The following is a 23,184-nucleotide window of genomic DNA, read 5'->3' on the forward strand; positions in this document are numbered from 1 at the left end:
ATTTTCATTCATTTAAATTGCACCAGAAGCTGGTGGCTGCCATATTGGAGAGCACAACTTTAAGTTGCTCTGGTTGGCTTCTGGGTCTTTGCCTCTGCTGCCACCTCCCACTGTCCCTTGGTGCTATGATAGTCTTCATTCCAGACCTTCCCCTCACCACAACCTGGAGTGGTGAGAATTCCTTATCCCATTTGCCAAGGAAAGAGGATAACATTAGGTGACTTCCCCCAGGACACTTAGCCAGGACTCCTGAGCCCTTATACCTGGGGTTTCTCCACATTACCTTTCTTTAGGCCACAAAGGCACTGAGCAGTAAGCAGCATCTGGGAGACTCTGGGTAACTCAAAGCCACCTGTTTCTTGGGCAGTGAGCCCTTTGTAGGTAGGAGTGAGGTTTACACACCTGCCAAAGGATGAGCTGTGGGCTCTGGAGGGTGAAAGCCACTTGTGGGGAGGTCACCTGAGGAGACACAGCCATGTCCCACTGCCTAGGCACTGCTCCCAAGGTCCATGGGCACATCAGGCCTAGGCCCATGTGGTCCTCAGGAGGATATTCCAGACTTGTCTAGCTTTGTGGCCCCACAGATGCCATCTTGTTTCCTTGGCATTCTTGCCTCCTCTCAACCCCCCGAGAAAGGAGTCCAAGTCCTTACAGAAGATATTTGGGAGATGGTGAAGAAAAAGGAATTCAAATATGACTGCTGGGGGGCGGGGAGCTTGATGACAGACTGCACATTGAGTCCCCAGCTCTTCCTTTACTAATGGTGTGACTGAGGACCTGTGAATGTGCCTCAATTTCTTTATCTGTAAAATAGAGGCCAATAAAGCAAACAAAACCTGTCCAATTTACGGAATGACTGAAGGGATAGAATGTATGTTCTGTGTAAACTGTGCACAGTTGAAGGATGATAATATTGACCAGTAGACCGGGGAGCATAGTCAAGCTTTCCCAGAGGCAGAAAATATTCCAAACATCCCATCCCTATGAAGGGTGTCCTAAGGCGCCCAACATCAGAGGGTTCTGTTCTGCTCGAAGAAGGCACTGGGACATTCTTGCCTGTACAGTTATGGACAGCTTCATCTCTCAGGATGCAGTAAGGGAACCCTCATTTGGGTGTAATTCTAACTGACAAGAGTTTTTGGCACCAACAAATGAATTTGGAAAAACCCAGACCTACAGGCTTAGTGAGTAAAGGGTGACGACAAAATTTACCAGAAACATCCTTTCCTCAGGGCTGACTAGACCTCACACCAGGGTGCCCCATGGTCAAACATCTGTGTGTGGAACATCCTGGAAATATGCCATTTTTTAGAAGGCAGGCTCAGTCACACGTAAACCTAGAGAGTGTGTCCAAAAATGGGTGCTATAAAATATCAGGAGAGGGCCTCCCCAATGGCGCAGCGGTTGAGCGCTGGGTTGCGAAGCTGCCCGCAGCCTCTGCAGTGCCGGTTCGATCCCCAGCTGCTCCCCGGCCACCGGAGGAGGGTCCCACATGGAGCGCAGACCTCTCCTGCCGCCCGCTGCTCCCCTCAGCAGTGTACTTCGGTCCTTCTGCCTGCTCTGCTCCCCGCTCTGGCTCTGGTGAATTCTCTCACCCTCCCGCACTTCTGACTGTACCCAGTGCTTGTATAAATAAATAAATAAATCTTTAAAAAAAATAAAATATCAGGAGTTTGGGATATTACATGTTCTAAGAATAAAAAGGACCTTGGGGATGCCTGGGTGGACAAAGTCTGGTACATTTATTCATGGCAGAGATTCTTTATATGCTATATCATGAATCTCCATGAGAGGAATGTGGCATGCAGCCTTTATTTCCAAAGTGCTTTTGACCATGGAAACCTTCTTTTTTCATAGAGGAGCTCACAAAACAGAAAAAAGGGACAGGAAAGCTGTCCTAGGCTATAGAAGTGCAGATCTCATGGCCAGCATTTTCTAAAGGAAATTAAATTGAAGGCCGGTAGGAGGTTGTTAAAAATGAAACTGTGTAGATGTCTCTGAGTAACTTCAAAGATAAAAGAAATAGGCAGTGGGTTATTTAGGTTGCTTGTGAGCAAACTGGATTCAAACAAGCTGAGGCATAAAAGGAATTGTGTTGCCCTTGGAATCCGAGGCAAGATCCAACAACCAAACAGCAGGACTGCGAGGATGCAGTGTCAGAAACAGCAGAGCCCAGGACCCCGCCCCTCACGTCTTGGGCCCTTCTCTGCCTCTCCTCTCTTGGAGTCACTTTCATTCTCTCTCACTGGAGACAGGCTGTTTCCACACATAGGTGTTTTCACACATGGTTCCCAGTAGTTTTCTATTTTACACATCCTATCACCAGCAAGATACCATTTTGAGTCTCTCACTGATGTCCTATTAAAAAAAAAAAAAAAAAAAAAAAACAGAAAAGGGAATCATTGGCCCAGTTCAGTCTGGTGCCTGAGAAGGTGAGTGAGTTTGTGGAAGTGATATAGGGCACTAAAACTGGCCAAGGACACTGCCCAAATAATTTACCAGTCGCTGAGTTTTTCACCCACATGCACAATTGCACGATTACTCAGGCTCAGAGAAAAACAACAATGGGATTTATTTAACAAACCAGGGAATAACAAAGAGTTACTGAGACCAAAAATGGCCATTTACCTCACCCAAAGCAGTGTCCAGTGTTTTTCAGTCCTAAACAAAAGCAGCTAAGATGGCACCTTCCCACACAGCGCTCCTCTCCCAAATAATAGTTCACATGTCCAAGATGGCATCTTTTGGCATCTTCCTGCCTCTGCTGACATGAAGCACATGGCAATCAGACTCTAGACCAGGTTCCAACTCACAAAGACAACAGAAGACACAACAGGAGATGCTCCCAGAGCTGCTGGGATGCCCCAGCACAGCACCAGACAAGCAACACTCAAAACAGCAGCTGCAGTGGCTGAACAAACCAACAAACAGCCACACTCACAGCTCAGCGAGGCACTCGGCTCAGCTCCGGGTCTTCGCCTTCTCTGTCAGGCTGTAACAGCAGCGAAACCAGGAACAGTTTCAGTTGCTAGGCTACTTGCAAAGCCTCCGAACTTTCCCCTCTGAGGTTGGCTGCTGGAGACCTCCATCTTCAGAGGCCCACAACAGCCTTCTGGAAGATCAGCATGGTGGAAGCCAAAATCCGCTGACCCCAAATGCAGAATCCCAACCTCTGAACCCCAAAATGCTGAATCCCAAAGACTAAATTAATCAACGCCCCATTCTGCAGTCCCATCTATTTCTTATCAGTCACTCCACCCCAAAATGCAATATTTTTTAGCATTTTCCCCGGAGCTCTTTATCCTCACCAACAACCCCCTCCAGGAGGCACCACCTGTAACAGTCTGTGGCTTCAGGCACTGATTACAGAATACCCTGAGGAGCTGGGGTTGGTGACTGATGGGAAGGAATTCCCAAGATAGTTCCAGGAACAGTTATACCAAGAGAAGCTTGGATGATGGTGAGGGAGAGGGCTGGGGTGAGTGGTATCTGAGGTAACCAGATTGGGTACACCAGGTGCTCCCTAGTGAGCTCCACTTCTAAACTGTGTAGCTCAAAGGTTGGAAAGACCACAAATAGGTCCCTCTCTTTCTAGTCTGTTTTTCCTTCTGTCCCTCACTCTCGCCAATGCAAAATGCACTTTTTAATCCCTCTTGATTTCTCCAAACCCTAGTGTTGGAGAGAGATCGATTGGCTATATTTTTGAGTAAAGGAATTGTGTTGAGAGTGTAAGCTCTAATCGAGGTAAATAACTGGCCCTTAGCCTCTGCCCCAACTCATCAGCTCCTACTGTCCCCTTGTTCACCAGACTCTCACCACACTGGCCTCCCTTCTGCTTCTAGGACACTCCAGGAGCACTCTAACTCTAGGACACCTGCATTCTGCATCCCCTCTGCCTAGAATTCTCTTTGCTCCAACATCCATGTGGCCCATTGCCTCGCCTCCATTGAGTCTTTGCTCAAATAATAGCTTCTCAATGAAGCCCTACCCTGACTGTCCTATTTAAATTTACACCTTAGTCCCTCTCCTCATTCCTCTTTATTGCTCTGCTTGACTTTTGTACTTGACATGTGTCACCTTCAAGTTTACCATGTGATTTACTGTTTTAATATTTTGTAGTCCATCCCTTTCCACTGAAATATATACTCCACTAAGAGGTGAGGGATCTTGGGCCATCTGGGTCACTGACATATATATATATATATATATATATATATATATATATATATATATCAGGATAATCAGTACTCATTGATATATTCGTTGAGAAAGAAAAAAAAATGCTGTAATTTTGGACGGTGATGGGTCAGGGTGAAGGAGGAAATAACATTTAATGAGAAGCTACTATGTGCTATGAATCCTCCCAGTTACACAGTTAACAGATATCACAATCCCCACTGGAGATAAAGAAACTGAGACCCAGAGAATCTGAGTAAGCTTCCCAAGGACACACATCTCGTTAAGCAGCTACACCAAGCTTAAAACCCACTTGTGAGCCCAAATCAATGCTCCTTCCATTATATTCCTTTAATGTTCAAAATGTGATTATAAAGGCACTGCCATGAAAATAGCTCAGTGAAAAAAAAAGTTTCCGTTGACATTTCTGGAGAGAGAATGGCATATAATGATAGGTCTGTTGTAATTCTCCTTTTCTATTTTTTCCTCTTTTTTTTAATAGCAGAATTCTTGTATTGAACGAAAGCTTTAGCACAGCCCCAACATAAAAAGCAGATCCAGGTAGAGCTGCTCTGTTGTAACTGAAAATGAAGTCCCCAGTTTGCTTTCTCCTTGCTCTCCTTGCTCCCTATGGCCAACTCTGTGGCATCCCTAGGGAACCCAATATGAAAACCCCTGGATGTGAGACTGATGTTATTGGGATGAAACCCATGCTGATTGATTTTATGGCTGTGTACACCCCAGAGACAAACTGTAAGCATCTCTCCCCCTTCTTCTGGGATGGTCAAAGGAGCCCTGGAAGTGCCTGCAGAGCTGCCTGCAGGGGAGGTAGACAGTCTAGACTTCTGGCTAAAGGTGTCAGATCAAACATAAGTGCTTACAAGAGTCTCCCTCCCCAATGTGCGTCGAAATGGCAATCAAAAAAAAAAAAAAAAAGACTTTTAAGTAAAAACCCACAGGACAAAGAGGATGAAAGACAATGGTAGACATCAGCAGATTTGGGGAAGATGGAACATAAATGGATGAGTGGTACTAACTTGGTAGCAGAGACAGGCTGAAAGATAAAGGTTTGCCCAGGCAAGGCCCACTGATGCCCAACAGTCTCACCACGGAACCCCTAGGAAGGGTCAGATACTGACCCTTTAGTTCCAGAGAGGGAACTAAAACTAGGAGGATTAGTTAAAAGTCTGTAAAAGTAGCCATTGGGCCCCCCTAGTTTTCCTCTCATAGCCAAAAGCAGAGAGAAAACTATCTTTCCCTGCCCCTGTAGAAGATAAGATTGAAACAGCTAGATTCTGGGTTTGGGAAGATCATGCAGAGCTGAGGCTGCGAATGAGAGCCTGTAGAGAAAACAGGGAGATGAGGTGAAATTCTAATTACTGAATCGTGAGACCCTCCCCCAACCCAGGTCAGGCTAATCTATCCCACTCTCCCCAAGCCAAAGTTTTGTCAGCTTCCTGGAGAAGCTGACAAACTCAAGAGAAAAGATCATTATGGAATGAGAGTCAGGAGTCCCTAAACAAAATGGCCTAGATAGATTTCCCTCAAGTGAAGTCCTTTGAGGTAAGTCCTCCCACATGTAAGAAATGACTATACAACCTTTAAGTACCTCTTAACTATGAGTGGACAATCAAAAAGCCAGCCATTTGAGGGAAGCCGCTAACAGGAAAGGAACCAAAACAAACGAGCAAAAAAGAAAACCAGGAAAATAGAGATAAGTTAAGGGCACAAGATCTAGATAGAGCAGACTAGGGTCTGGGTTTAAATCTCGGCTGTGTGACCTTGGAAAAGTTATTAACCTCTCTGGGTCATCACCTCTAAAATGAGGATAGTGTTATTATCTACTCTGTAAGTTTAAAATGAGTTATTTGTCGAATGCTCACAAAAATGCCAGAATAATATTAGGCTCTATGTAAGTGTTTGATAATTTTTTTTAAATGTAGGGAGCAGATGGGAACATCAAACCACTTTAATTAAAATTCTTAACAGATAAGAGATAGTGCATCCATAAACACAAACATAGGATGCTATTTAAAAGGAACATTCATAGAAGAGGCAGGGGTGGAGGTGAGAGAACACCTAGAAATTAAAAATATGATTGCAAACATTTTAAAAATCCATAGAAGTGTTGAAATAGAGGAAATCTCCTGAAAATCAAAGCACATAGACAAACAGAAATGGATAGTGGCAGAGAAAAAAATCATGAAAATGAGTGGGTAAATCCAGGAAATTCAAAACTCTGCTCCTGGAGAGTGGAGAGAAGGGAGAAGAGGACTTTGCCAAAGAAATAATAAATGTCAAAAATTCTCAGCTGAAGCACAGGAGTTTCCACACTGAGAAATTCCCCATTCCTATCTGCAGTAAATGGCATCTTGCATCAAGCAAGATGCAGCCTTGAGAAATTCAGGCTAACAGAGATCAAGAGAAGTCCTTTAAAGTTTCTGGAGAGAAAAAACAAGTCACATATTTCAGATCTAGAATGACCTGGACTTCTCAATCCACTCATTTGAAGCCAGAACACAAAACTACAAGGGTTAAGGCAGGGAGAATCTTTTCTAGGATAGACTTCTATACGAGCAAGCTACAAATAATATGGAAGGGTAGAATTTGGATTCAAATACATTCTATATGTACGGATTGCTGAGAACATTTAAGTTTTTACTCCTTTAGCAAATTTTAATTATACTCTGCAGTGTCATCAGCTGAAGTCACCACATTATCCATTAGAGCCTCTTATTCATTTTATCACTAAAAGTCTGTACCTTTTACCAGCCTTTCCCTATTGCACCCCCAGCTACTGCCAACCTCTTCTCTAGTCTCTGTTTCTACAAGTTTGACCTTTTTTGACATTTCATGATAGATACCTAGCAAGTCAAGTAAATCATTAAACAAAGGAAAAACAAAATAGTTCCACAATAAGAGAAAAAAATCATTGTTTACTGCCAGGTTGAGGTGTGGGCAATATTTCCATAGTCGTATTTCTAGGAAGGATGGATATTGACTTAACAAAAATGCCATCTAACTCTATCAGAGGGTGAAAGAAAGATGTGGCAGGACACTTCATAGAAGATGCCCCCCCACCCCATGGCAAGAATTCAGTAGATAATAGCTAAACTTTTTGAAAATAAAAAATGCCAAGTGCTTGATGTCCCTGGAAAAATGAAAGTAAATAGAAGAAGCAGCTGAGTGGTTGCCCTGACAAGGCTGGGGACACAGAGTGAAATGCTGTTTTTCATTCAAAATCTCGCAGTATAGTGTCTTTTTAAATTATGTCCATCTATTGCTTAGATACAAATGAAAATCAAATTAAAAATTATTGTAAATTTCCCACGCAGCTGGAAGGCCTGAGCATCTATAAGGGGAAGCACGTTTCCTGCCCCCATGACAAAGGGGACATAGTAAGAGTAGATGTGGGTGGTTGCTATGGTTTCGCTGACATCTCTGCTCCCAGAAAAAAAAAAAACTCCTGTTATGGTGCCCAGGCCTGGGGACGTGCCCGGAAGGAGAGGAGCAGGCTCTGGCCTGAATTCTGAGAGTCCAAAGCATAAGATTACCCAGCAGACAGCTGGCTTACTGAATTCACCTCAGAATGAGTCTTGTGCTGGAATAGGGGTCTCCCCGGGTGTATGCAGAATCTGGAGAAATGAAGCCATAAATTAGAAGCCCCATTGGAGGCAGCTGTCCATTAAGCCACCAGAAAAATCCTGATTTTTATCATTCTGAGAAGACCTGTTTAGTGTGCATGCTAAGTGCTGTGTGGAAAATAGCTGTGTTCTCCTCACAGCTCCCAACTGCCAGCCAGACAGTGGGCTAAGGGGACCATCTAAGAAGTGGGTGAAGCAGACCCACCTGCAAACTCATGTCCCCCTGTTCAGCAAATCAAAACTGAGCACCTACTGTATGCCAGGCACATAGGGATGAACAGCCCAGTCCAGGTTTTCAGAGAGTTCCCCGGCTCCTTTAACAGTAGGTGGAAATTCAGTTGATCCCACAGCTTTCATGTCAAGTGCCCAAAGGGTGCCAGGCACTTGCAGTCTGGTCAGGAGACACAAGCAAACGTCATCAAGCGCTATGACAGAGGAGTAGATAGAGCACAAAGGAAGGAGAGTCATGCCTGGAAGGGAGGATAAGGGTATCTTTGTGGAGACTACAGAAAGTAGATAATCTTTGGTCCTAGTCTCAGGCCATTTGCCAGGTTGCTGGTCCATGTGTGGGAGTCTTGAGGAGGCAAGATCCCAAGCAGAGAGAGGGGAATCATAAGCAAAGGCCAAGAACAGCCTGGGGTGTCCTGGGGTAGCCGAATCTGAGGTTAAGAGCTGGGCTGGAGAGGCGGGCAGAGGCCAGATCTCCCGGGCCTGGTGTGTGCTGCTAACGGGCAGATGTGCCTCAAGCCACATGACCCAAAGTGCAGTCCTCTCACCTGCAGAGGCAGCATGCCCAGGCTTGTTAGAAGAGCAGAATCTAGGCCCAAACCCAAATTAGCATTGGGACAGGATATCCTGGGCACTCACTTTCAAGGGCAAGCGCCTCTGACCTAGACCACAGTTTCCCACCACCGGGAAATAAAGGCTGCCTTTTTAAACGTCCAGATATTTCTCAGACCTCCATGTAACATCTGTCGTACTTTTCATACTCATTGATTGCCAACTCTTCAATAACCAAAAGGCGTTGTGACTTCAATAATGCTTTGAATGATTTTGAATTCTATAATCACATCACAATCTATAGACACGCTCTGTTCTGCAATCTGGTCGTACCTAACTTCCGCCACCAGTATGTGTAAACAGAATTTTTATAAATAGACTCTTAATCATCTACCAGCTTCCCCTCTAATTTCAGAGACATGGCACTTCCCGATGACTTTTCAAGGGTGGCATCTCCTGCACGCTGGTCACCCCATCAACCTCCTTAGCAAGCAATTTATAGCCTCGGAGCCTGAATGCATGAGGGAAACTCATTATTTAAGAATCCTTGGAATATATCTTTTTGTAATGAGACCAGACCCAACTCCACCCTGTGCCTCCACTAATGTATGTTTTGTAAATATTCAGTTTAACAGGAATGTGTAAATAGTAGCCACAATCTCTGTTGTGTTAACTGTCTCCTCCACGCTGCCCTTCAAGACACAGTATATAGAGTGCTTGGGCTGCGTTCCCTCCTCCTATCCTCTTACACTCTTGTCACTTCAGCAGGGCAGTGCTAATCATTTTCCATATTAACCCATGTGATAAGCAAGTCCCCATGGCTAAGCAACTATCCCATGATCTCAATGCTGGACTTGAATCCTTCTCTTCTGATTTGATCTCTGGTTCTTTCTACCAAGAGCTATTGTTTCTTAAAAAATGAAAACAGGAAGAGAAAGAAGACACAAAGGTTGCTTTGGATAACATTCTTTTTTAATTATTTTTTTTAATTTTATATATTTTTTACATCATTTTTCATTTTTGCACAATGTATGCATTTTCAATCTTGGTTATAGTCCCCATACAATTCTCATTCTTCCTTGTTTTGATCCTATTCCCTCTTCCCCCTCACCCCTGGTAGTGTGTCTCTGGTTTATAGTTGCCTATTGATTTTGATTTTTACTGTATTATAATTAGTCTTTTTTCTGGTCCCTTATTTAGGTTTTCTAAATTCCTGCTATGAGTGAGACCATCTGGTATTTTTCTTTTTCTTTCTGGCTTATTTTGCTGAGCATGATCCCTTCCAGCTCCATCCATGTTGCTGCAAATTGCATGAGTTTATCTTTTTTGATAGCTGAGTAATATTCCATTGTGTAAAATGGGCAGAAGAGCTAAAAAGAAACTTCTCCAAAAAGGAAATGCAAATGACCAACAGGCATATGAAAAATTGTTCAACATCACTTGTAATCAGGGAAATGCAAATCGAAACTACAATGAGATACCATCTTACACCAGTGAGAATGGCACATATTTAAAAAACTAGCAACAACAAATGTTGGGGAGGATGTGGAGAAAAAGGAACATTCCTGCATTGCTGGTGGGAGTGCAAACTGTTCCAACGACTATGGAAAGCTGCGTGGAGATTCCTCAACCTGCTAAAGATGGAGCTTCCATATGATCCAGCAATTCCACTCCTAGGTATTTACCCAGAGGACACAGAAACATTAATTCAAAAGGGCACCTGCACCCCTATGTTTATAGTAGCACTCTTTACAATAGCTAAGCTATGGAAACAACCCAAATACCCAATAATAGATGACTGGATCAAGAAGATGTGGTACATATACACAATGGAATATTACTCAGCTTTGAGTAACATTCTGCTCAACAGAGGGCAACAGGCTTGAGCTGCTGCTGGTGTCAGGGCTTTTGAAATGCTGCTGTGCTTTGAGGCTCTGCAGGAGGGTTCTGGGCTTTCCAGCCTTCCAGAACTCTGTGGCCACTTGATTCCATGCCCGGTTTGTTGGTGAGTGTACTCTGCTCCATCCCTTTGCCACCCTGACCGGATGCACTTGCAGCCCATCTGGTATGGGGGCCCAGTATTATTTTTTTTTCCTCCAGAAGTTTGCCTAGTCTCAAAATGTCACCTGCGAGCAATCAAGTGTGAGCACACCCGTCTCTGACACAGTGGGGATTTTCTCACCTAGGTGTCCTGCTTAACTGGGCCAATCTGTCAGGTGCAGCGCAGAGAGGGAGGACAAGACACACATTGCCCAATTTTAGCGAGGCAGAGGCAGTGATTTATGGATTCTTTGTGCTGTCTTTAGAAAATTCAGCATCTTCTGATTTGATGTGTGTACTAAACAGCCGTGCCTATTTTTCTTTTAAAAAAAGGCTTTTTTTAAAAGGTCTGTTTTTCAGGAAATTAAAATAAGAGACTTGTGCATAATCTCCAGTTTATAGAATTTTAGAACTTAAAACAACCTGAGAGATCAGCTCCACCCTCATTGTAACAAAGAAGAAACTAAGTCTCAGAGACGCGATGTAACCTGCCTGCATCTATTGAGCCACAGACTGGGAGTCAAGCCAGGTTTTGTGATTTCAGTCTATGCTTCGCTAGATACTCTTCCCTGCGCCTTCTCCCTGAGTTCCACCTTGGGTCTCCTTGGATTTTTGACACTTCTCTGTGCAAGCTAAGAAAATGTACAGGACCAAGATGGCACCCTGTTTTGATGACCATCCAAACAGCACTTGTCAGGCCCATTCTACCAGGGTTTTTGAGGACTAGGACTGAGTCTCTGGCCCCTATCATTGTCACTATCACACACTGTGAGCTTTCCCCTGAACTCACAGGTGAGAGAACTATACAAGCTGCAAAATAAACTATTGTTTCGTGTCCATCCCAGCTTGGAACCTTATTGGCTTGTCATCTGGGGCCATTCTTCCTCTAGCTGACTGACAAAGGGCAATCATAACACCAGCCGAGTCCCTTCGAGGGTTGCCACAGACAGACTTTGCTGCCCGTACCCAGCACCCAGGAATTCTGGCCTCATGTCCCTACACTGCCTTCCACTATCTGCTACTCACCATCTGCAGCCTTGGGACTGTGGCAGAAAGGCCTGACTGTGGCAGAAAGGCCTCACCCAGCGGGTCTGTGTGGGCCCAGCATGACCACAAATTCACTGTGAGACCCAAACAAATTCATCTCCCTCTAGCATCTCCGTGGCTCATCTATAAAACCAGAGGGGAGGGATTCTGTACCTCTCAGCTCAGCCATGCAGTTTTGTTCATTTCAGTAAGAATTTATTGATCATGCCAGGCATTAAGCGTATAAAGGTAAATAAAACATTCACCTGGTCCCCAAGGGGTATCTGATCTTGGTGGAAAGAGTCACAATCAAGGGTTGAAATGGAAAGTGCCAGATGTTGGGGTACCCAGTGGAGGGAGGCTTCCAGGAGCTGATGCCAGTGACACAGGGTGGTGAAGGGTCAGCCCAGGTGAAAGGACTAGCATGAGGCAAGAGGGATGCGAGAAAGCAATGATCCAGTTGCATTTTGCAGAAAGCCAGAAACACTGAATGAATTGATGGTAGCACTACAAATTAGCGAGTCTTGCTTAAGCACCAGACGTTGTGCTAAGTTTTCTATGCCATATTTCATTTAAGCTTCACAATAACCCTGTGAAGAAAGATCCATTCTTAATTTCAACCTGATTCTGCAGATTTTGCAGAAAAATGAGAACCAAAGAGATTAAACGACTTGCCAAGGTTTAACTTGACTGCCCCCTGTTTGCCTCCCAAGCCCCAAGCCTTTATCCTAGACTCTCTGGTTCTGACCCACCGAGTGGAAACCTCCTGCATTTCTACCTCTCTCAGAATACCTGGCTGTGGAGTATTCTATACCTGGGTGGAAGTCCTGCCCATCTCAGCTACACCTTGAGGTAGGGAGGTAGGTCTCCCAGGAACCCACAGGCCACAATGGCAGTTGGCTACTCAGAGCCCTTTGACACAGAAGCCTGGCCAGGCCAAGTGCCCCAATAAGTGCACCTGGCTCATGAGCAAGACTTCAGATACAAAGACACAGCAGGGTCAGCTCTACTGGGAAAGGTTCACATGGAAACACTCTGGTGGCCATAATCTGCATCTCCAGATCCTTAAAGGGTGGTCCAATGGAGGAAGGGGTGCAGCTAGGACCAGGGGCTGGTGAGGTCTATAAGCAGGCAGTTTTTTTTTTTTTTTTTTTTTTTTTATTTATTTTTATTTGTTTGTTTGTTTTGTTTATGCATGCACTGGGTACAGTCAGAAGCACGGGAGGGTGAGAGAATTCACCAGAGCCAGAGCAGGGAGCAGAGCAGGCAGAAGGACCGAAGTACACTGCTGAGGGGAGCAGCGGGCGGCAGGAGAGGTCTGCGCGCCATGTGGGACCCTCCTCTGGTGGCCGGGGAGCAGCCGGGGATCGAACCAGCGCCACAGAGGCTGCAGGCAGCTTCGCAACCCAGCGCTCAACCGCTGCGCCACCGGGGAGGCCCAGCAGGCAGTTTTTGACTCAATATAAAAATGAACTTTGAAATCCTTGGGCTGCCCTGGCAGGTACTGAGATCTCCACTCCTAAGAGCACAATGGTGTTGCAGTGCAGCCCCCTGCTTAGCTCTCAGAGGCTAGGTAGTCAGTGCCCTTGGGGTGGGGGCTGTAGAAATCAGGATTCCAACAGGAAATCCACAGCACCCACAGACTAGGTGATACAGGGAAAGCTTAACAAAGGACTACATACTACGCTGTGGGCAAGACTAAAGGAGAATACGAGATGGTGCTGTGTCCTGGAACCAGGGGCAGGGGGAGCCATCACCGTCCCAAGGGAAACAGGGAGCAGCATGAGGTTGCAATATGGTGAGCTCTCCCCACCCCCACCCCAGGCGTGACCTTGCACAGTGACACACGGCTGACCCACAGTGACCCAGCAGAGAGTGGAGAGACGGAACGCACCAGCCTGAGTTTCCTTTCTCCTCCACTTTGCTGTGTGGGCCCACTACTGACCGAACCCATTCAGAAACCAGAGGGCAAGGGAGCCCATCGGTCGAGTCTACAGGGGCTGCAGCTCCAGGGCAGAGAGCAGAGTGGGAAAGGTTGGCGAAGGGTCGACAAACAGAAGCTGTCATCCACGGAGCTGCCCCCGCCGTGTGACTGGCCTCCCTCCCACCCTCTCCTCTCAAGCCGTCTCTCCTAGCCACTGTTATAAAGTCACTTTCATTCAGTACCAGATTGCTTTGTAGCAATACATCCCTGCCTTAGCCCAGAAAATTCCTCCGGCTTTTCAGACACGCTCCCCTTCCTACTTCGCTCCAGTGTTTATTTCCTCAGCGCGTTTCCTGTAATTTGCAAAGATTAAAGATTTAAGCTTCTTTTATTGCAATGTACTTTCCCGGCCCCATTATGCATTCTGCCCATCGCTCCCATCTCCTCCCGCAGAGCTCCCAAATCTTTTCTGCACACGCAGAAATCGCTCCACAGGTAGACCCCACTTTGTGTCAGCCGTGGCCATGCTCCTGAACAGTGCCAGGAGGACCCAGCTTCCTCAGGCTGGACCTGCTTCCCCACCTCCTCCTGATCCACCCTCTCCTTTGGCATGAAACGGTCTGGGTTTTGGCTTCCCAGTTAACACGGACACCTGACACCATGTGTAGTAACTTCCCCTTTCCCTGCGCTTTCTCCAATTCTCTGGAGCTTTGAATCCTGGCACTCATGATGTGTAAACAAATCATTCACTGTACTAGGGTCTGCTCTCTTTGAAGCAACTCTGTTGAATTATCAACATTTCGTGGAGAGATGGAGATCAGGATATGAATAATGCTGTCCAACACCCATCTGTGTTGTCACACAGGACTCCATTTTCAGAGGGGACAACTCTTGGCTTAAGACTCTGCTATGGCTGTTGGACCCAAAAATTTGGGTGGGTGGTCCCACTTATTGTTACTGTTGCTGCTGTTTTATGTGCAGTCCACCTGCCTCTCAGCAGATGAGACCCAAGGCCTGCCACTAGCGGGGAGGCTGTTGCTATGCGGAGAAGCTGCTGTTGTTTCCCAGTGTCCAGCCAGAACCTGGGCAGACTCACACCAGCCAAAGAGCAGCAGAGGACAGGCTCCTCAAGGACGCCTCCTCACTCATATGAGGAGCTCCATTCTCTTCCAGGTGCTGTGCTGCGGGCTTTCCTGGATATGACAACGAAAGAGTGTCCCCTTCTCCAGCCCCCAATCAGAGCTGTGAACCAAGTATCTGCTCACAGGAAATGAACCACACCCTAGTGGAGAAGGAGAGCGATTTGGAACTCAGGAAACTGGTGTTTAGTCCCTGCTGTGCTCTTCACTTGTTCTGTGACCTTGGGCAAGTCACTTCCATCTCTGGATTAGATTGTTGCTTGACCTCAGAGAACCTATAACAGAATCCCTGGAAATGCAGATTCTTGGGCTCTACGCCAAAGGGACTGAATCAGAATGTCCAAGGTGGACACCTGGCATGGTCACACAAGGCATCCTGTGTGGTTTCAATGCGCATGGTGTCGGAGCCTCGGCGTTATGTAGTCTGAGCCTCGCGCTCTGCTAGTCTGCACTTGATAACTTCAGTCCCTAAAGTGGGCCTTGCTATTGCCCTGACAGCAGCCCTGTCCAGGAGACAGAGGAGACTGTGCGTGGGCATGGGGCCAGGGCCAAAGGCAGGCTGTTGCTCACTGTCAGTCAGAGAATCATCCACAGAGGGGACCCCAGGTCAGTTCCATAGAAAAAGAGACACAGACTCTACCTGGAGATACAGGAATAAGAGCTACTGTGGGAAATGCAGTGCCAGGGAAGATCTGAGGCCACAGTCATGGCTACAATGAATGCGCACAGTCCTGCTGTTCAGAACCATCCAGATCAGCCAGGGCCTGCATACCAGACACCCACAGGAGTCCCCCAAATAGGACAGCCAGGTATGGTGTCTTCACCACCCCACGTGCTCTGCGGAACTGGGATCTGCTCACAGCTGACTTTGTACAACTATGCTGTCCAATGCAGCTATTTAAATTTAAGTTTAATTAATTAAAAAAAAATACACCAAGCAAACAAGCCAAAAAAGAAAGTAAATTTGTGAGGTGATGGATGTGTTAATTAACTCAGCAGGGAGCCCCTCTCACTATGTAGACGTATATCAAATCATCATGTTACATGCTTTAAATATCTTTCCACTTTATTTGTCAATTACTCCTCTATAAAACTAGGGGAAATAAATTAATTAATTAAAAATTCACATCCCCAGTTACATTAGTCACAGATATCCGTGGCTGCCATGTTAGCATGGGGCAGGGCACGTTAGCGTGTGGCAGGAAGTCCTGCTGGACAGTGGTGTTCTAAAGGAAGCAGAAACCTTGCCCCTCACTTTCTTCCACTCATGTCCATCTAAAGATACGAGATTACTGTAGGCTTTTACTCTGCCCCAGCCACGGCTGCTTCTGGAATGAACACTTCCGAACCCTAAGCCTGTCTGATCAGCCTCAGGCCTGGCCTCTGCTTTGCAGTATTTCTAACAGAAAGCCTTCATTTTTCATTTCTCCCTGTAAGCCACGTGACCCTCCTTCGAGCCTGTCTTACTGCCTCTCAGGTTTCTTCCGCTCAGTTACAGGGCAGGCACACAGCTTCAACTAGATCTGGAAAACAAGTTCTGACATCTCTCCCATTTCACCCCCCACTGCTCACTGAACAGGCGTTGTTGGGTTCATTCAGGCACAGGCCCTGTAATCCCAGCATCACTCTGCATCTCCCACCCCCCCACCCCGACCTCCCAGCCTGTTCTTCCTTTGGGGCTCCTCCACGTCTCCTTGACCTCGCCTCTCCTGGACAAACTTCAGAAAACAGCCACTGAAAGCTGAGCCCTCCACCCTCTCCTTTCTGTGCAGTCCTCCCTCTCACATGGCCCCCCTTCCACCTCCACCTTGGCCCAGGCCCTGGGCATGGCCACGAGCGCTGGGCTGAATCAGTGCATTCTCGTCCTCAAGGCAGTCACTGTCGAGGGGAGAGAGACCCAAACACAGGCACACAACACAGGGCCACAGCTCCCTGGGCAAATAAGGGAAAAGAGATTGCACCACATCCCTCTGGTGGAGGGAAGGAGGGTGTGTTCATGCCTGGGGACTCTTCCACTCCAGGAAGACATACATGAAAGGACCCCTGGCCCATGGCTCTCCTGCCAAAACCCTGTGTCAGTCACGAGACTCTTTCTAGACTATGGAATGTTGGGAGCCTGCTGCCCTGAAGGGAGCTGGAGTTTTTGGACAATGCCTGTTTACTCTTCATGCAGAGTTCCAGGATGTTAGAAGTTCTGCAAACAGAACTTCTTCCCAGAATTGACTCCTGTTCTCTGAGGATGTCCTGGCTTGTGCGCATGTTCCCTGCAAACTAGAAAAGCTTATTTTCAGCAGTAACTTTTTAATCTGTATCAGCATAAACACAATTGCGTGCTATTTTCTTGTTCCTTTGTTCATATCTTTAATAAAAGCTTGGGCTGGGAGCGTGAAAGGCAGAGCTGCTCTCGATGGCCCTCTCCCCAGCCTCCCCCCGCTGCAAATTCATTCAGACTCTGAGTCTTCATTAATGGCAGAAAACTTCATCCATCGGCTGCCCTGTCTGCGGCAGTGGAAGTCCCACTCTCCTCCCCTGTGGCCCTACATGCCTACTAACCTTCCTTTCCGTGTGCCCCCAACCTTGAAATTCTCACCAGCTCTGATGCTTCCCAGGTCTTGGTAACTGGCCCCAGGTTGTCCATGGGCCCTGCCCATTCCAGTGCCTGGGCCAGCTTCCTTCTCATCTTTTCCTTCTGTGCCAGCATCAGTGTGTGTCCCCAAACTCTCCCAAGACTGTGGCTCCAGTGCTGACACATCCCTCTCTCCCTGTCCGCCAACTTCCATTTCTCCCCCTCCTCCATCTTCCCTCATGCCCACATCTACCCAGTCTCTGCTTCTGGAACATTCTTTGATTTGGACTCTAGACTGACCTTGCCCATTAATGAGTAAGTGAGGTCTGAGTTACAAATCTCTCCCTGGTTCATTCAACAAGCATTTCCTGAGTGTCTGCCGTATGCCTGGTCTTCTGCAGGACCTTTAAGATGCAGAAGAAAAGTCCAGCCTGTGGCTGGAGGCTGTGGTGGAGGCTCCATCAGGCATAAGTGAAGGGCAAAAGGAGTTGCCTTGGGCGGGACTGGGGCCTGACTCTTCAGTGATGAGTGGGGTTAGAGTCAGATGGACCAGCAGAAAGACATTCCAAGCAGAAGAAGCATGTGCATCTGTGCAGAGCAGGGACCAGAAGGAAGAAATCTGGGCAGCCCTAGAGGCTTTTCCCTCAGGTAGCATGAAGCAGAGGATACCCAGGGCAAGATTAGAACCAGATACGATTTAAGAGTCTGGATTCTTCTATATAAGAAGGAAAGAACTATGCAGGTTTACATTTTGAAAAGTTCTTTCTGCAGGCTATCTGGAAAGAAGAGAGGAAAAAGAAAAGGTGGAAATACCCCATAGGTGCATTAGCCACCGATTTGGAGAGCCAACATAAAGGAAGAGCTAAGCTCTGCAGCCCCGCCTCTTCTACCACACTTGCCTTCTCCACTATCAAGGGCCATTTGTCCTGCTGAAGAATAAAAATAAGCTTCTCATTGCTAAGCCCCTGCAGGTCCAAGGGGGCAGGCCCTGCATTATACGTGGCGTCTGGGCAAGCCCTATATTTCTATTCCTGCTGCTGCGTCATTGTGTTTTCCTCCAGCCCTCCTCACATGCACCTCATGGCCCAGTGAAGAAGTTAGTAAATAACACAAAGGTGCTTGACTCACGTCATAATCCCATTCTTTCATTTTGGAGATTGACGCAAGGAGTTGATTTTATGGACCTGATTAGTCTCCACTTGGTGCTATGAGAGATTACCACAAAAGCAGCGCTTCAAACAACACAAATATATTATGTTGCAGTTCTAGAGGGCTGAAGTCAAAATGGGTTTCAGGGGGATAAATAAAATCAAGGTGTTGGCAGGGCTGCATTCCTTCTGGAGGCTCTAGGGGAAAATCCATCCTCTTGTGTTTTCCAGCTTCTAGAAGCTGCCTACATCCCTGGGCTAATGGCTCCTGCCTCCATCTTCAAAGCAGCAGAGCATCCATCCTCTCTCTGACTGATCCTCCATCCTCCCTCTTGTAAGACCCCTGTGGTAACAATGGACTACCTGGAAAACCAAGAACAATCTCTCTCGCTCGAGAGCCCTCCTTACACCTGCAGTGTCCCATTTGCCACGTAACATAAATGTTCACAGTTTCCAGGGATATAGGAGCATTATTCTGCCTATCTAGTGTCCCTTTGAGCTTTCAATCCCAGAACCCCAAGAGCATCTGTTGTATCTGACCCATGGCTCTGTCCATCTTTGTTCTTTCAGAGGAAACCACGTTTGAAGCAGGAGTGAAAGTTCAGATCCACAGCCAGTCTGAGCCACCTTTCATCCAAGAGCTGGGCTTTGGGGTGGCTCCAGGCTTCCAGACGTTCGTGGCCACGCAGGAGCAGAGGGTAAGTTTTGTGGCTTCCTGAATAGGTGGTCCTTGAACTAGCCCTGCACCTGCAGGTTTGAGAAGTGGGATTCTCACTCAGGGAGGCTCTGGATCCACCCAGGAGGCAGTGCAGGGCTGGCTCAGTAAAGGGATTCACCCTGAAATTGGAGGAAAATAGCAGCTAACCTCTGTAGCCCAATTCTCCTGAGTCACCTGTCAACTCCTAAAACTGGGTGTGAGGAAACCCAGCTTATTTTCTTCTCCACTGTATCAGTTTTATTTTTTCAGAAATTCAGGGGGAAAGTTTTTCAGGGGGGAGGGAGGGAACAATATATGCTAAGAGAAGCTGCTAACCAGGGTTTGAGGTTTCAGTGGTTGTGTTAATGCAATTAGCAAAGAGTCTCTAAGTATGCTCCCTGGTAAGTGGCCAGCAAAAAGGAAAAATGATGGGGCATCACTTTCCTATAAGAAATTAAGTGGAGCGAACCCCTTGTGGGGGTTTCCTGCACACTGTTCTGATTTGACACCTGGGAAGGGACACCCCCTCCCAATGGCCAGCACTGCTGCTCAGCAATGCCAGCGAGGAGAGGAAGGGCTGACACAGCCTCTTGTCTGACATGGATTTCACATCTTAAAAGGGAGACCTTCCAAATTCTCAATTGAGGGGACTAGGGAAAAGACCTGCAGAAACTTTCTTTCTCTCATCTCCTGGTTGCCTAGAATAAAAGTTGGACAGGCTCTGCTTCTGAAGTAGTCCTAAACCAGATCGTGGAAGGCTATTTGCTCCTGGGGCACAGAGCAAGGGCACTGAGTGGCGGGAGGCTGGGTGGGAAGTCAGTGCCGAGGACTTCTAAGAACACTGAAGTCTCTCTCTTCCAATATGAAAGAGCAGGACTCCCCATGGCGAGCAGGATGCAGAAGAGAACACATCCCCAGCTTCCCGGGGCAAGTTCATTGTTTGCTTGAAGCATATTTTCCAAAACTCAGCCTCATTCATATCAGTATTGCTATGATTATTATAACTAATAATAAGATATTTGGTTAAACATTTTACAGTCTTCAAAGCATTTCCGCATCATCTCATTTCATCATTCATTCATATTAATAGGGAAATACAAAAACACATCCCAGAGCTAAATCTAATAATACATTATGTTTACTTGTATATAAAAGAGTGTATTCATAGGATTTGAAGGAAATAAGCCAAAATACCCACAGTGGAGGAACCGTGAATGATTTCTTCTCCTTGGGTCTATCTCATGTTTTATAATGTGGTTTTGTCTTAGTTATTCATGCAGCACATATTTGTTGAACACCTACTATGAGCAGGGTGATGGGTCTAAGACAAATTCAAAATCTGTCTTCATACAGCCTACATGTTAATGGTTTCTTTCACAAAGAAAAAATAATGAGGAAATCATGTGAAGCCAGGGGTAATTTGGGGATTGGCCCCTTTGGTGTGCTCTCATCCTGCTGAGGGACTGTCCTGACCAGCTGATTCTCTTCCTCAACACTGCATTTTCATTGATTCCAAGATGCATTTCTTCACATTTGAATATTTCTGAAATCAGGATTTGTTTCGCAGTTGCATCTTCCAGTGACAATTGACACTGCCTTTTCTTTCTTGGTGGCACTAAAATCATGGTGCAGCTCACAGTCAATGAGCTCCCCTGCTCCCATTCCAGGATTAGGCTGTTCAACTCAAAGCTCAAGGGAGTCTTGCAAAAAGGCCAGGGGTGACAAGTTTGTGGGGAGCAGAAGGTCCCTTCCTGATGAGTTGGTGTGAATCAGGCTAAGGAAATTGATTCCTGAGTGAGCTCCTAAGAGGAACCAGTGATTTGAAGGAATGCTGCCTGCCGTGAACCCCTTTATAAGGGGAAAGTCCTTTTGCCTGGTAATTGCATACACACAGAGGCACAAACACATCTTTCAATATCTTTTTAAATTTATGATCCATAATAACAACACACTATTGGGCAAAGATTGTTTTTTTAATGGGCATTTATCCTCAATCCAGTTATGCCAAGGTATGCCCCTGCCTTCATGGACAACCTGAGAAATACCCATCCTGGCCAGCTCCGCTGTTGTAGAAGCCTCTGCACCACCCCAGCACTATAACCAGCAGGGCGAGGGCGTGGGGGAGCATGCTGAGAACACAAGCAGAACCCTAGAGCACTGCAGCACTCAGTTGCTACTAACTGAACACGTACTACCTGCCAGGCACTGTGCTATAGACTCATGACATGCATTACCTCATTTATCCCCCTCAAGCCCCCTGAAAAGGAGGTAGTGTGATCTCCAGGTTGCAGAAGACCAAACTGCTCAGTTAAGTAACTTGCTTCACGTGGCTTAGCTAGGGAAGCAACAGAGCTCAGCTTTGAATCCACATCTATGTGTAGAGAGAAAACCAACCTGAGAGCCAGACGCCTACATTCTGGTCCCTCTTCTGCCCCATGTCCTTGGTGAATCACTCCCCTCGCTGGGCCTCAGTTTCCCAACTGCAGAATGGGAGAACTGAGTAAAAGGACCTCAGAGGCCTTCAGCATTGATGAGCTGGGAGGTCCTGTCTGTGTGACTCAAGGACACAGATGTCACCTGCAAGTTCAGCGCCAGCACCTTTGCACTGGCTCCATGCTCTGTCAGCTATTGACTTCCTTCTTTGTGCCAGCTGGCATGGTGCTGTTAGGGAATTGTGGCAAGGAGGTATGAGATAAACCCCTCCCCAGCTCTGGACTCCTGCCCATGAGTCACAGGAGCCAGGGAAAATATCAGCCCTAACTTTAGCAAAGAGACTCTGAGCATGCTCCTTGGTGAGGCCCCCTCCTCAGTCTACATACATAGTAGCTATGTCATTACCCTACTTAAAATCCCTCAACTCCAAGGATTCCTGCAATTTTCTAAATTCTGAACCCCTTAGAATGGCTTCCAAGACCCCATTCAGCCCAGCCCCTGCCAGCCTCTCCAACATCATCATCCACTGTGGCTGAACAGCATGTACCCTACATTCCAGTGGTAGAGAACCAACCAAGCACCCCATGCTCTCTGATTCTTGCTCCATGCATTTGCATCCACCATTCCTTCTGCCCAGACTCCTTTTCATGTCTTATCTGCCTGGCAAGGGCCTATTTCTGTTTTCATATGCTGAAGAAGCCCTTCCCATCTACCCTGCCAGTCCCCACAGAGCAGTTTTACTTGTTCTGTAGAACACATTGTACATGCATTTATTCCTTCAACAAATATTCATTAAGCACTTACTGCAGTGGGAAAATGAAGATTAGCAAGACCTGGTTCCAGGCCTGGAGTGCTCACGGAATGAAGATGGTTTTCCAGTAATTTTGTCACACTCTTAAGAGAGACAGAGACTTGCTCTTCCCCTATGGCATCCTTGTACCAGCCCCCTAGGAACTGCCTTCTTCAGCCTCCATCAGCTCTGGTTTCACCCAGGCCAGGGAGTGCCCTGAGAGCAAGGAGGGCATCTTGGTATCCTCTCTCCCCAGTGCCTGGCTCATAGATGAGCTGGCTAAATGTGATTGTTGAAAGAATGAGTGCACGCCAATGCTCAAATCTACACCCTGTGCCCAAGTAGCTGCACTCTAATGCTCTCCCTGCCTCTCCCCACCCACCCCTGCCAAAATGCCCATTAAAATCTGCCCTGAGAGGCCTCCACCTTCTCCCCGAGACTGTTAAGCCAGCCTGTGATAGATGATCTCTGTATCGTTTCTGGCTGCATACTTAAAGACCCTAATCAAATCAAAAGCTCATGAAAGGGGTCAAGGCTAGAGCTGTAGATCTGGAAGCCATCTGGGTACTTGAGAGTGGATGGCACAGAGGAGAGGGCCAGGGCAGAGCTCTGGAAATTGGGGAGAATTAAGTGAATATATGTGAAAGTGCAAAGCTGGGGCATTCACGTGGTAAGGCATGTCACCAACTGTCCTCGGGGCTGACATCACAGCCAGACTCTGTGCCCCCGTTTAAGGTGATTGGTACTCCTGGTGGGCTCCAGTCATGATTGGAGATCAGAAGACTTTTCATCATCTCCCACCTGCTCCTCAAAGAACCTGG

At 46.8% G+C, this 23,184-nt stretch overlaps 1 protein-coding gene across 1 annotated transcript in view; it reads left to right on the forward strand.

Annotated features, from left to right (window-relative positions):
* The window catches only part of LOC119232511 (acid-sensing ion channel 2-like), a 254,924-nt gene that overhangs the window by 173,697 nt on the left and 58,043 nt on the right, over positions 1-23,184 (forward strand). The window contains exon 3 of the mRNA XM_037494546.1: positions 19,014-19,141. Within this exon, the coding sequence (XP_037350443.1) occupies positions 19,014-19,141 (128 nt within the window). The remainder of the gene's footprint in view (positions 1-19,013; positions 19,142-23,184) is intronic.

The sequence above is a fragment of the Talpa occidentalis genome, unplaced genomic scaffold (assembly GCF_014898055.3).
Source record: "Talpa occidentalis isolate TD23 unplaced genomic scaffold, MPIMG_talOcc4v2.1 talOcc4.7, whole genome shotgun sequence".
NCBI classification, from domain to species: domain Eukaryota; kingdom Metazoa; phylum Chordata; class Mammalia; order Eulipotyphla; family Talpidae; genus Talpa; species Talpa occidentalis.